The following is a 14,508-nucleotide window of genomic DNA, read 5'->3' as shown; positions in this document are numbered from 1 at the left end:
CTTTTGTGAATTGTCCTTTTGGCATCACATCTTAGAAATCTTTGCCGAATCAAAGGTCACAGAAGTTTTCTGCTTGAAGCGCTATAGTTTCGTGTTTTACACTTCAGGTCTGTGGTTTGTTTTGAGTTAAATTTTGTATATGGCATAAAGTATGGATCTAGGTTCATTTTTATCTCATGTGGATATCCAGTTGTTCTGATACCATTTGCTGAAAAGACTATTCTTTCTCCACTGAGTTGCCTTTGCACCTGTGGGTCTATTTTTGGTTCTTCTGTTCCATTGATCTATTTTTCTATCTTGACACCAATACCACACTGTCTTATAGGAATGTGAGTATTATGGGATTTAGCAGACTTCAGGAAAGTGGTAATAAGATGTGCTGTACCTCAGATATAGCATTTGCTTTTAGCACATGCTAGAAAAAAAAAAGAAAAGATAATCATGATATTTTAAAACCTATTTTTGAATAGTAGAATGAAGTAGAGAAATATACTGTGTTCATGGCCTAGAAGACCTGATATTCATAAGATAATAATTCTCCGCAAACTGACCTGTAGATTCAGTGTAATGCCAATCAGAATCCAAGCCAGATTCTTACAACAATTAGTAAGCTGATTCTAAAATTCATGTGGAAGTGCCAAGGACCTAGAAGAGCCAAAGCAACTTTGAAAAAGAAAAACAAAGTTGGAGGACTAACACAGCCTGATTTCAAGTGACAGTAATTAAGATGATGTCGTATTAGTGCCAATATTGAGATATCCCTTTTAATGTTCTGCAGTAAGATTGTGTCTGTTAGGTTTTGTGGCATAACAGACCTCCCCCAAACTTAATAGCTTAAAACCACATTAATCATTTATTTGCTCACAATTCTGTGGGTCAGGAATTTGGGTGACTCTTCTCACCTGGGGTGGCTGGGTGCAGGTGGTCTAGGATGACCTCACTTTCATGTCCGGCAGTTGGGGAGCTAGTTGGTTGGGAGCTCGGCTGGAACAGGTCAGCCCTCTTCTACTTGGTTTCTGGTTCTTCACAGTTCTTCCTGTGGTCAGCTCAGGGTTCTAGACAGGAGGAGAGGGCCAGCCCCTGGGACAAGCCCCTGTCAGCTCTCTGCTTGTGTCTCATTTGCTGATGTCCCAATGGCCAGTGCGAGTCACAAAGCCGAGACCAAACTCCAGGGCTGGAGGGAAAATTCTGTCTCTTAAGCGGGGGGCTGTGAAATGTTGTGACCATTTTTGTAATCTACCACAGAGATATTATCAGGTAGTTGAGACGAAAGTTTCTGTGGAGAGTAAAAGTCTCTTATGGTATAATTATGTAGAATCATTTGTAGATTTATTTCCTTAACAGTATGAGAATATTTACAATTATTTTCTGTCTTAAAGGTAGTATCTTTTTACCCTTATTTTTTGTATACTATTTGTCTTTATGGATGTAAAGTGAATGTCTATTGTCCCATGATTTATAGATACATTTTACCTCTTAATAATACTGATTTAGAATGAAAGAGCAGTTGAAAGACACTTCTAAAAGTGATACTAATTCCTGGCCTCACAGACTGTATGCCATGTCTGTCACTCCAAATATCAATAGAAGAGTGTATTTCAGCCATAGCGTGGCACACCCTGTCATTACCCATCCTTCCTTCTCTGCCACGTGTCCCACAAAGGAGTGTTTCTGTACTTCATTTTGATTTGCTCTTCTCTGGCAGATATAATGCAAAGCATTTCCATTGGTATAGAAGATTCAATGATTCTTACAGGACCTGAGAACCAGTGGAACTCATATGAATATTTCTGAATAGACATTTGACTGTCTGCATATATTTACCTGCCTGCCTTTCTGTAAGCACCTTAAGTATGACTTTGCTTATGCTATGCTGGTGTGTGCATTTGGAATGCTGTCAAATACTGCCTCCAAGCTCCCCATCGACTCCAGTCCATCTGGAAGACTCTTACTAGCTTTCCACAATTCTTTTCCAGCATTAACTGCTTGTGAGCTATTCCTGGGTGACTCCACCCTGGGAAATTAGATGGTGGTAGTGGTGACTGCAGCAGCAGTTGCCTCTTAATCTTTCTCCCGAGCCATGTTCTGATAGGTATGGCATTAATCACATGGTACTTTGGTACTTACTATTTTCTACTTTCTCTCCCCTACTGTCAGCTCTTTGAGAGCTTTCTGAATTCCTAGGACTTCACTACTGGGGACTTCTTGCTTGAATGAATGAAAGTTGACTGAACAGATAAGAGATGGTCTGTGCCTGGTGTTTAATTCATTTACCTCTGGTTTGTATTCTCAAGTAATAAAATGCACACCCTCCCTTTTCATATACTGATGGCTGTATCTGTGTAAAAGTTACTGGCTTCATCCTTTGGGAGAAATACCAAGATGAATAGACAGGTCCCATTCTTAAAGAAATCATCCAGTTAATAAAGTATGCCTTAAAATTTATAGAAAGTGCTAAGTGCTGTTAAGTCGGCTACAGATAAAGCATCTTGATGTTCAGACAAAATAAAAATGATTTCTAGCTGGAAATAATCAGGAGGTGCTTTGTGGGATAGATAGCATTTAAGGTAGGCCTTGAAGGAGTCACTTTCAGATGTGAATATTTTGAAATGAGTAAGGAAACAATATAACCAAAGAAACAAAACAACATAAAAGTCTGCCTTGATGGAGACAACAGTGGAGAGTTGAATGTATCGATAATAATTTTGGTATTTACTTGCCACTTGGAAGACAAAGAAGCAGCCCGAGGTAGAAAATTTTGTTAAAGTAGGCATCATGTCTGTTTTTCATTCTGATCCTGTATTTATCAATTTTGCTGCCATCTTTTTACTGATATTACTGAAATAGCTCTCTCAAAACTTCTCTTGGTCTCCTATTTGCTAAATTCAATCACCTTTTCTACATTCTCTTTAACCTTTCTATATCTGCTTGACATTGTTAAATACTCATATCTGGTATCAGTTTATTAAATGCTTTCCCTACTGTAAGAGACACAGGATAGAAGAAAAGTTAGCACATGTCCTCTGTGTCCTGGCTTTTGTGAATAGTACAGTATCCTGCTTAATCTTTTAATCCTTCGTTGCTCTTTCTGCCGTCTAGAAGTGTGTATTCCTTAAGATTCTATTTTCAGACCTTTGCCTTGTATCAGCTGTTGTCTTTTTCCTCTTCTTTTCCTCTGTCCCTCCTTCCCTCCCCTTCTCCGCGCTCCCTTTTTGAAGCTTATGTTTGATGTTCAGGACATGTTGTGGACTAAATCTTTATGGCCTTAACTGTTTCTTCCATACTTCTCTTGGATCTTCATTTCTAACCCTGACCTCTCTCTGGGGCTGCCACCTACAATTCTGAGTACTTGTGCTGTGCTGCGCTTAGTCACTAAGTCGTGTCAGACTCTCTGCGACCCCATGGACTCCTCTGCCCACCAGACTCCTCTGTCAGTGGTGATTCTCCAGTTAGACATTTTCTATTGGATGTCCTTTCACAACTCCAAACCAGTTCATGCTTCTGACTTCCCTGTTTTAGCAATGTTATCCCTATTTGGCCAGCTAGACTGAGAACCTTAGTGTTATATTTAATTACCTGCTCTCTTAGACCCTATGTGTTTTGTTGTTGTTGCTCAGTTGTGTCTGACTCTTTGTGACCCCATAGACTATACCATGCCAATCTCAAGAGTCTTCTCCAACACCACAGTTCAAAAGCATCAATTCTTCAGCGCTCAGCTTTCCTTATAGTCCAACTCTGACATCCATACATGACCACTGGAAAAACCATAGCCTTGACTAGACGGGCCTTTGTTTAAAGGTCTGAAATACATAGCTTGATGGCCTAGGCCCTCCACAGTGACCCTGACCTACTCCTCTTGCTTGCCACTGTTTACCCATAGTCCAATAGACTGGCCACACTGATCCCTATGTAAGTCTTAAATATATGTAACTATATTATTTTGCCTACATATGTATCTTTCTTTGTCCCATCCCCTCCACCCTCATCTATCTCAAGCTCTATCTCTTTTTTGAACTTATGTGTTATTCCACTACACAGCAATCTTTGGAACCTTCTTAGCTTGCTACTAAAATCAGTTATACCTTAGGGCAGAGGTGTTTACAGTCTTTGCCAAAGCATTCTACCCAGAGGCCTAGCTAGTTATCTTTGAACACTGAACACATCCTCCAACACCTATGCCATAGGTTTATGACATAGGCAGAAGGGAAAGAAGAGGAGAGAAGAAAACAAGAATGAGAGAGTAGAAATACGAAGAATCTCAGATATTTTCTGATTATCCAGTATTGAGTAAGTCTTGAGATCCCTAGGGTTGTAGATAGTACAGTTTACACTACAGTTACCAGCTACTGTCTCTGGCATCGGACTGCAGATTGTCTCCTTTATCTTTAGCTAAATTTAAATTTCCTAAATCTCGAGATCATTTCTAGATAGCACACTCCCTCACTAGGTCTTTTTCTCTCTATATCGTTACATTCTATTTAACAGACACATTCTAGGTGTACCAAGTGTTGAAACTTATAGACTACATGTCTCTGCTCATGAAATATATAGAATTATATGGAGACCATTTTCTATATTCATGTTTCTAATTGATCAGTACACAAAAACTTTAGCACTAAAAAGCGTTCATGATGTTGCATTGCATATTTTCTATTGGTGTAATTTGGGATTGTCAGCAAATGACTGAGCTTATTGTGGAGAATAGTCTTTTTATTTTTCGAATTTTATTTTTAATAAATATTATAGTATTTAAATCTAAAGGAAATACCCAGACTGCTTCCTCTGAGGGAGGGACACACTTAGTACTAACTTAAACTGAAAATGTTCATATTTTTTGTTTCTATTTTTTAAATCTTTGGAAATGGCAGAAAAATATTGAAACGATGTTCAGCTTCTGACCCATGCGATGAATCTCTATTAGTAACTAAGGCTCCATTAGTCTACAGAAAGACTGTATGTCAGGAAAAGAGAGAAGCTTGACTCTTAACCCGAACATTTGTAATTTGATCTTTTGTAGTATGCTTTCTTTCTGGTGAAAGATTCACCTTTCTTTCTGTAAGGATTTTTTAGAATTTTTGTTTGACTAAATTATTGGCCTTAAATTATGATTTCAAAAAATCTGTAGAAAGAGATAAGTAAAAGGACAAGCAGAAGTACAAGGAGTTACAATTCACATATTGAAATATTTTGACATTTTTCCAAAGGGCTCATTATTTAAACTATACCTGGGTACTGGTTGTTTATCATCTAAATCCTCCAGTATTAAATGAGAGTTTATATTTATGTCATCATGCTAGGTAAAGCAAATGGGATAACATAGAGACAGAGAATATTACTAATTTTTAAAGTTGTTGTTGTTTAGTTGTTAAGTCGTGTCCAACTCTTTGCGGTCCCATGGACTGTAGCCTGCTAGGCTCTTCTGTCCATAGGATTTTTCAGGCAGAAATACTGGAGTGGGTTGCCATTCCTTTATTCAGGGCATCTTCCCAACCCAGGAATTGAACCTGTATCTCCTGCATTGGCAGGTAGATTTTTTTCAGCTGAGCTACCAGGGAAGCCCAGTTTTTAAAGTACTTGTACTCAAAATAAAATCTGCTCTGATTCCCTTAAACTTAAAAAAAGATGAATTATAGAAACATTAAATGCTCATTTAAATGTATTTAAACAAATTCGAATTTTATTTTAAGGTAATAAATGAAAACCACTATCTCACCCCTTAGAGGTTTTGGTTTTGTCCTATGCCTATAATATGTGTGTATGTAAATATGAACTATGTATGGCATATATTGGTGTGTGTGTTAACCAATAAATTATATGTGTATATAAATATATAACATATAACTTATATGTGAGACACATAAAGCTTGTAAATTGCATATATAATTTATTCACAAACACACAGATATATATATATGCATTTACAAATATGGAACTACAGGATTTTGCTTTAACCACTATTCAACAGTATAATTTTTCTCACTTAAAAATGTATCAGTCATATCTTTTCACCATGTCTGTATAGATATATCCATAAGAACTTAAAGCTACAGAGATTGATGAGGCCCTCAATAACATATTTGGGGACACTTTCAGGTTGAAATTAGGTTAGTTGTTCCAGAGTTTCAGTTACAGTCTGTCATCTTAGATATAGTACAGTTTGGGAAAAATCCATATTCTGTGATTACTTCATCAGATATTGAACTGAGTTATTAACTCATGAAAGTTAAGTTTGTCAGTTATAGTTCATGGTTAACAATACCCTCTTATGGTTTATGAGTGTCATCATTTTCCAGTCTTTATATCAAGGGAATCTTGATATCAGTCATATCAAGAAGGTGTAATAGTGATTAAGATGCTAGTTTACAAGTGTTTGTGTGGCCAGTACCACTGTACTGCTGGATATGAACTGAGGTGGAGGGAGGTGGGATGGCAGAATGGACAGGAAGAAGGAGGATTGGAGGATTATTTGATTTGATTAGAAGGGAAATTTTAGTTTTTATTTGTAGTATTTATTTTTATTTATTTAAGCAATATTTTATACATTTATTTATTTGGCTGCACCAAGTCTTAGCTGCGGCACATGAAATCTTCCTTCTTCAGTTGCAGTACTTGGGATCATCTGTCTTTAGGTGCAGCACGTGAATTCGTTGTGACATGTGGAATCTAGTTCCCTGATCAGGGATCAAACCCAGGCCCCCTGCATTGGAGGATGGAGTCTTAGCTACTGAATCACCAGGGAAGACCCCAGGGAAAATTTAGTATAAGGTTTTATTACAGAAACATCCCTTTTGTTATTTCTTTGTTGTTGTTCAGTTGCTAAGTTGTGTCCGACTCTTTGCAACCCTGTGAACTGCAGCACACCAGGCTTCCCTGTCCTTCACTGTCTACCAGAGTTTGTTCAAACTCATATCCGTTGAGTCAATGATGCCACCCAACCATCTCATCCTCTGTTGTCCGCTTCTCCTCCCGCCTTCAATCTTTCCCAGCATCAGGGTCTTTTCCAGTGAGTCAGCTCTGCCTCAGGTGGCTAAAGTATTGGAGCTTCAACTATAGTGTCAGTCTTTCCAATGGATATTCAAGGTTGATTTCCTGTAGGATTGACTGGTTTGATCCCCTTGCAGTCCACGGGATTCTTGGGACAAGTAGAATGTATGTTACAGGCCAGGCTCAGACAATCTATGTTAAGAATTGATGAAGCAGGGTCTCATAGTTTTAGTGGTAAGAAAGTGACACTGTGGAAGTATTCATTAAGAGCAGCATTTAAAAAATATGATTCCCTGAGTGAGAAATTGCTCACGATGTTTAATTTTGGAACTGTAGCATTGTTTTGCCTTTTGGTTTTACCTGTGTATTCGTCTATTCTCCCACAAGCTGCAAATTCCTCAACAACAAAACTGTGCCTGTTCATTTCTCCATTGCTTAGCACAATACCTTGTGTATAATAGATCAGTAAATTTTTTAATTGCACTGGATTGGTTTATTATTGTCCCTTATGTGTAATACACATAGAATCAGTACCAGTAATGCAAAGATAATCTAGTACGTTGTAGTGGTCCATCTGATCTCCAAGAACCGAATTAATGTAAATGCTTAACTAAGAGATCTGTCTTAAACGTACTAAGGCCATTTTGACTCTTAAAAAGCAATTTCTCCTGAACAATACTAAAGTAAATTACAGTGACCATAAAAGGAGAAAAACTGCACTGGGGGTGGGGTGGACTTGGTAAGACTTAGACTCTTACAAATGCCTCACAGTTGCAGATAATCCTCATGGGTTAATCTTACTAAAACATGTTACAATATTACTCTCTCTCTCCAAGATTAGGGAGATCAGAGCCCCCGAAACTAATTTAGAATTATTTGTCATTTTGAACTTTTGAATGTTTGCCCCAACTAGGGGATTCCTTAGCAATGATAGTTCTAAATGTGTCTCTCTTACTGAGCATTTATCTTTACTTTCTGCTCACTCTATGTTCAATTTTCTAAGAACTGCTTAGCAGTTCCCTGGTTTTACAAGGGCCATTTAGGTTCTGAAAGCCAACTCTTTAACCTGCCCTACATTGTCAGACTGACCTGACACCTGTCTGTGTTTGTTACTGCTTCTAATATCTGTTATAGAAATATGTGTGCACATGTGTGTTTGTATATAATGGTAGGGTGGGTATAGCAGCTTCCTAAAAGGGGAAAAGCAACTGGCTTTTCTGAAAAGACCTTTCCACCCCCACCTTTCTGCAGGCAGCCGCACTTAATCCTTCCATGTTTGACTGGAACAGCTGAGAGAGTCTCTGGCATATCTGAAGGTCTCCAGTGGACTCATGTTGCCTCAGAGTCGGGGCCACCTTCCTCTTTTCTTCTGCTGATCCTGCCAGCTGTCCGAGCTTCTGCTGGAGCCCAGCAGAGGAGATGTTAAATGATACAAAAACATACAATGTCATGAAAGAGCTCCTTTCACTGCGTATAGCAGTGTGACTTCATTTCTTTCCCATTTCTTTCCACAGCAGAAGGATTTTATACTGTTAATCCTAACACCTGTCTGTGCCGGAGACAGTGAGAAGGGTGTGTGTGTGTGTGTGTGTGTACGTGCATGCGCGTGTGCGCAGTCCCCGCCCAAGAAGAAGTAGAGAAATAATACGAGTCCCATTTGCTTTGCCACCTCCTGGATTGGGAGTGTTCCCTCTGACGTACTTAAAGCCTGGAATATATATATCACTTTGGATCCTGGATACTTTGTGCTTCCTACCGTTTTTTGTGCCACTTTAAGGAGCCTACGATCCCTTCCTTGGCTGTCATTCTCTACCTCTTGAGTTTCTGGAGAAGTTGTCAGTTTAAAACCAACAGTAACAGCAAACCTCTAGTGTAGTTTTCAGTCTATAGCTAGTAATTCCATTGGAACTGTCTGCTTTTCCTTGAACATTTCTTTTGTGTAGTGTTGAGTCTTATTGGGGTGGAAGCCTGGGCTGAACCAAGCTCTTTCCTCGTCATCTGAGTCAACATACTTATCTGCGTAGGCTGGAAGTCAGCCAAGGATTTTTTGGTGTTTCCAGGTTCATTTGGACAGGACACCCACATCAAACAAGGCAGAAGCTTAAATACTTTCTGTACTGTCTTTATCTGAAGATCTTTTTCCTCTTTGCTATGTATGGTGTATATTGTATGGATTATCAATATCCTGTTGTCCAGGTAAGTTGAGGGTTATAACTTGTTTTCTAGATAGTGCTTGATTGATGTGAGAATTTTATGGTGGGAAGAAATGCTTATAAGCGTCCTGTCTTCTGACCTGGTACCATTCAGAGCATAGATTTCCCAAAGCTATTTGCTAATTTGCTGTAACAGGAATTTTGATATTTATAGTATTGATGGCTGGGCAGGGGGGTGGTTGCTTTCAGTCTTAGAAGTTCTGAAGCTTCAGAGATTTGTGTGTGTGTGTGTGTGTGTGTGTGTGGCGGGGAGTTGGGGGGGTTACCCAGAGGAGGGTTACCCAACCCATGTGTATGTATGTATGTTTTAAATACTGGGCTTGGCATTATAGTTGTAGCATAACTAAGCCACAGTGTATATTATAGTAACTTCAGGCTCATTTTGAGTAGACGAGAGGCACAGATGACAGCTTCCAACTGTTGCCGTAGTTGTCAGAGGTAATATACAGTAGAGGGTGCTCTCTCCACACTGAGCATTTAGATTATTCTGTGATATTATTGCCATTTTAGTTATTGACTTGTTGAAATCCAGAATCATAAAAATTTAGGCCTTTATCAGCCATACTCTTGAATAACTATTTGCCTTTAAGTTAAGTTAGTAGCAGTATAGTGAATGAAGTTGAAATGTTATGATTATGGATTCTGATTCAAGCTATAGTATTAAACCTCCATATTCATGTTCAAATAACTTCATTTTTCTTGACTTCACTTTACTTGTATATAAAATAAAGAGATTGAACTAGGTTATTTTTCATATGTCATGATTCTTTGAAATAGTGATTGTGCTGAAAATCTAGACTAGAAAAACAAAAATAGTCGATACAATTAATTCTGAGTTATCAGTACTATTTGGTTTCTCAGTTTGGTTTGGTTTGTTTTCATGGCACTTAATTTTTTCTTTCAGACAGCCGTTTCTCTGGTAATTAGCTCCTAAGTTGTGGTTTTGACAGAAATGCTTAGGGTTAAGGGAAGTGACAAACCCCAGTATATCTTATTAGATAGGTTGGGCCTAAAGGCTAAACCAAGCTATATTTAATTGGACCTATTGGATAAGCGCTCCAGTGTAAACTCACAGCTCTCTTTCAAGTTGTGAGCCACCAGTATGGACGTCATGTGGGAGGGGATATGGTTATGTTTCTTTAACTATATTCTAGTGCACTGGTTTATACCATATGTTTTGTATTAACTATATAATCTTCTATGATTTTGAGTTATTCAGATTGAGCAAGTATTTTTCATAATGAGTTTTAAAGTATTTATGTATCTCATTTATGTGTGAGCTATTTCTCTCCTGGCATAACACAATTGATGGGTCAGTGTAAAAAGTGTCATGAGACTAGATTAAAAGCAAAATTTCTTACAAGTAAATATTGATGTGCTTTTGAAGACAAACATCTGTGAACAGTACATTTCTGAGACCCAGCTAGTAAAGTAAGGGACTTGTAATAACTATAAGTAATGTAAAAAAAAACTGAAAAGGCAAAAATGTTTCCAAAGAAGATTGAAGTGTTGAAGATTTATGAGAAAAATAATTGTAATTTGTAAATAAATTTTTCAATGTATAAAATTGGCCATTCCCCCCAAAAATAAAAGTGGTAGAGTGGATTAAAGGGTTGTTGTTTAGAAATTATGACATATTTGTTAGTCTTTGTGCTAAAATTTTATTCATTTATGATAAAATGAACTTGCCACCCCAAATCTTTTCAGTCATTAAGATTTAGTACTGATAAATGTGGTGCTCAGGATTTAAAACTGCACTTTCCCGACTTTGCTCCATTTATTAGGTCATTCTATCTGAAATTAAGATAGCTTAGAAATGCAGGTAATGGGATACTAAAATTTAAGAGTACACTCTCCACCACATTAGGGAAATTAATGTGATTGAAAAATGAACTTTATGTTGAAGGATCCCAAACTGTCTTACAGTCTTATTTCTTAATTCTGTTAGGGTAACAGGTTCTTCTAGTACATTTATAAATGTTGGTGCATTTATGATGGTTGGTTACTCTCCAAACTCTTATCTCCACTATAGTTATAAAATTTTCTTTTTAGCTTCTGTTATATTCTTGTACTTAATTAAATCAGAGCTCTTTGTTGCCTGCTGCTTATGGTTTTGTGCCAATGCTTTATGCAATTGGACATTATTGAGGAGGTGATTGAACAGTATTTTTTAAAAATCAAAAGTTTTGCACATTTTTTTTTAGATTAAATTTCTAGAATTGCTAATGTGAAGATAATGAAACAAAGTGAATTCTCAACATAGGGCAATGAAGTATTTTAGGTACTTGACCTTTTATTGCTCCTATTGTTCATAAAATCATGCCTATCTTAAGAGTGTGCAATTTAAATTAGTTATTTTATTAGTTATAATTTTTGCAGAACCAAATCTGGGCCAAATCAGTTTAAAATACAGGCAGAGTAAGTAGGTAGGGGGTTGCTAGACATGACTTAAAGGATAATAAGTATAGTCTCCCTACCTATAAAAAATCTATTTGAGGGAATTCCCTGGCGGTCCAGGGGCTTCCCAGTGGCTCAATGGTAAAGAATCTACCTACAGTGTAGGAGATGCAGGTTCAATTCCTGGATCGGGAAGATCCCCTGGAGGAGGAAATGGCAACCAACTCCAGTCTTCTTACTGGGAAAATCCCATGGACAGAGGAGCTTGGCTGGCAACAGTTCCACAGGGTCGCCAAAAGTTGGATATGACTGAACGACTGAACCACACATGCATGCCTGGCAGTCCAGTGGTTAGAACTCCACACTTTCAGTGCCAAGAGCTTGGGTTCAATCCCTGATCCAGAAACTGAGATCCCTCAAGCCTCACAGCGTGGCCAAATCAGAGGGAAATCTATTTGAGAAACTGTTTTTGAAATTAGTCTTTTGGATTGTACATTTACTGCCTCTGACTGAATGGTTAAAATATAACTTGTTAGGATGGCTACTATAAAAAAAAAAAACAAGGAAGAAAAACAGAAAATAACAAGTGTTGGCAAGGATGTGGTAAGATTGGAACCCTTGTGCATTTGTTTGTAAGAATGTACAGCTACAGTGGAAAACTGTTTGATGGTTCCTAAAAAATTAAAGGTAGAATTACCATATCTGTGGTTCTGCCTCTTTAGATTCAACTGACCATTGATTGTGCATATGTTCAGTAAAAAACAAATCCGCATGTAGGTGAACTTAACAATCGTTCAAACTCGTGTTCTGCAGAGCCCCACTGTATTTAATACCACTGAACCGTAGAAATGACTAAGACGGTAAATTCATGTTATGTGATAACTGGTTGCAAGTTAGGGGTTCATCTTTTATCACAGTTTTTCCTGAGGCCACGGTACTTAACCTGCCAATCACCCATATTGGCAGTGATTGTCATTTTGAGGTGAATAGGGCAGTTGGAGGGAGAAGAAGCCGGGTCTTACATTTGGGGGTTGCAGCTGTGTATCATGGTTTGAGAGTTTAGGAGAGTAAAGTATAGCTGGAGGATATTAGGCCTCTGGAAGATCGAGAGACAGAAGTGACCTGTTTAATAAATACATTAGAGAATGTTAGAGAATGCTGGGGACTGTATAGAGTGCTGTAGAGTGAGCTAGACCAAAGACTGCCCACTTCCTTGTGGGCAGGTGACCTTGATGTAGAGGGATATATACATACACTTTAATTTCTCATTTTGAATTAGTTGAGTACATACTATGTGCCAGATACTATGCCAGGCACAAGGATTTAGTGGTGGAGAAACCAGCAGAATCTCCAGTAATTTAGTAGTAGAGATGTGGCATATTTTATTATTGGAAAAACAGTACAGTTCAGTTTTCACAGATTAATCATGTATTTTCTTGTTAATCCAGTTATTAATAAATGTGTTTATGTCCCATCTCTTTTAGTATTTATCTAAGAACCATTTCCTTAATCTCTCAGAGAATACAGAGAATGTACACGTAATTTCAATTGTATATATGACTCAGTTGTCTAGAGTTTGGGATAATTTAAAGAGATTTAAAGAATATGTTATGCAACTCTAAGTTAATAGTTTATGAAGTTATGTTTTCTAGTTTCTCTGGCCTCACTTATGTCTCAGTGGGTACTACTTGTAATCTTGTTCTAAAGGTTTGATTTTGGGGAGACAGGAAATAAATTGAGGATTATTTGGCTTTATAAACATTTAAGGTCCAAAGCAGTTGATTTCAAATTTTCCTTTCATCTTTTGTTCTAGAGTGAGTTATATATAACTGAACACTGCCTAAGTCAGAGAAAATGAACTAGGATATAATATGATTATCTGTAATTTGGCATCATTTATATTAAAGGGAATGCTGGGGCAAGTGATATTATAGTAGTAGTGTCTTAGAGATGCTTCTGCCAAGGTATTTTTATCTGTTAGGTGTAAATTGTTATTTACACTTAAGATTATGGGTGAGGGGGCTGTGCAGTGAAGTGCTTTTATACTAACAAGTTTTTATTGTCGCAGGAAATGCCATCCCTTTAATGTTGCTTTTCACCTGGGTGTTAGCAGCAGCCTGGGAAAGTATGCCTTCTGGTCAGGGACTCTCGGACCTGGTTTTAGAGCATTGCTGGTATGTGGGTGGGAGGTGGGGAGGTTGTGTCCTGTCTGTGTAAAATTGTGAGGAGCAAGATACCTGAAGTCGTGAGTTTTTTGTGTTTTTTTAAAATCACTGATTTAAATCACTGATTGTTTTCTCTAGAATCTAAATTATTCTAATAAAGTCGAAAATAAGGCCTTTCTCCCATCCTCTCATCTTGTACATCTTCCTTTCCCCTTCAAATTTCTAAAATACTAAAGTAAATTTATAAATTTAAAGATATTTCCAAGTACTCTTTGGGAATAAAAGATTGCTCTTATAGTATATTGATAACCACAGAGATGCTTTTTGTTCTTAGGTACCCTCTGGTTATATAAATGGCAAGAGGTAGAAATCAAAGCATTACATAGTTTGATTTCATCAAACATTCACTCATCTATTAGATATTTAGGTGCTGGGTGAGGAACTGAGTTAAAAGATTGTGAAACACACTTCCTACCCTCAGATTACTCACAGTCTGGTCAAAGTTACACAGGAACAGTGTGAACTGTGGCTCAGGTGCCAAGGCACAGGGATGAGCGGTCCCTAACCCATGTGTGGGTGCAGGTTAGGGCAGCAAAGGCTCTCTGGAGCAGGAGGTGCCTGACGTGAGAAACAGAAAAGAACAGGAGTTGTGGAGGAGCTGAGTGCACACAGTGAAGTGTGGTGGGAGCAGAGAGGGGCCGTGGGTGGGGAGAGGGAAAGCAGGGGCTCTGGGCAGGTGGCTGAAGCCA

General features: G+C 38.0%; 1 protein-coding gene across 24 annotated transcripts in view; it reads left to right on the top strand.

Moving 5' to 3' along the window:
• The window catches only part of RBFOX2 (RNA binding fox-1 homolog 2), a 286,473-nt gene that overhangs the window by 160,952 nt on the left and 111,013 nt on the right, over positions 1 to 14,508 (top strand). The window contains exon 1 of one of the 24 annotated variants that reach the window (XM_043439954.1): positions 8,691 to 9,180. The exons of the other annotated variants lie outside the window; for them this stretch is intronic. Coding sequence (XP_043295889.1) covers positions 9,136 to 9,180 — 45 coding nt within the window. The 5' untranslated portion in view covers positions 8,691 to 9,135. Of the gene's footprint in view, positions 1 to 8,690; positions 9,181 to 14,508 lie in introns of those variants that run through there. 24 annotated transcript variants of the gene reach the window in all.

This window comes from Cervus canadensis, chromosome 21, assembly GCF_019320065.1.
Source record: "Cervus canadensis isolate Bull #8, Minnesota chromosome 21, ASM1932006v1, whole genome shotgun sequence".
NCBI lineage: Eukaryota > Metazoa > Chordata > Mammalia > Artiodactyla > Cervidae > Cervus > Cervus canadensis.
This window is presented reverse-complemented; position numbering and strand designations above follow the sequence as displayed.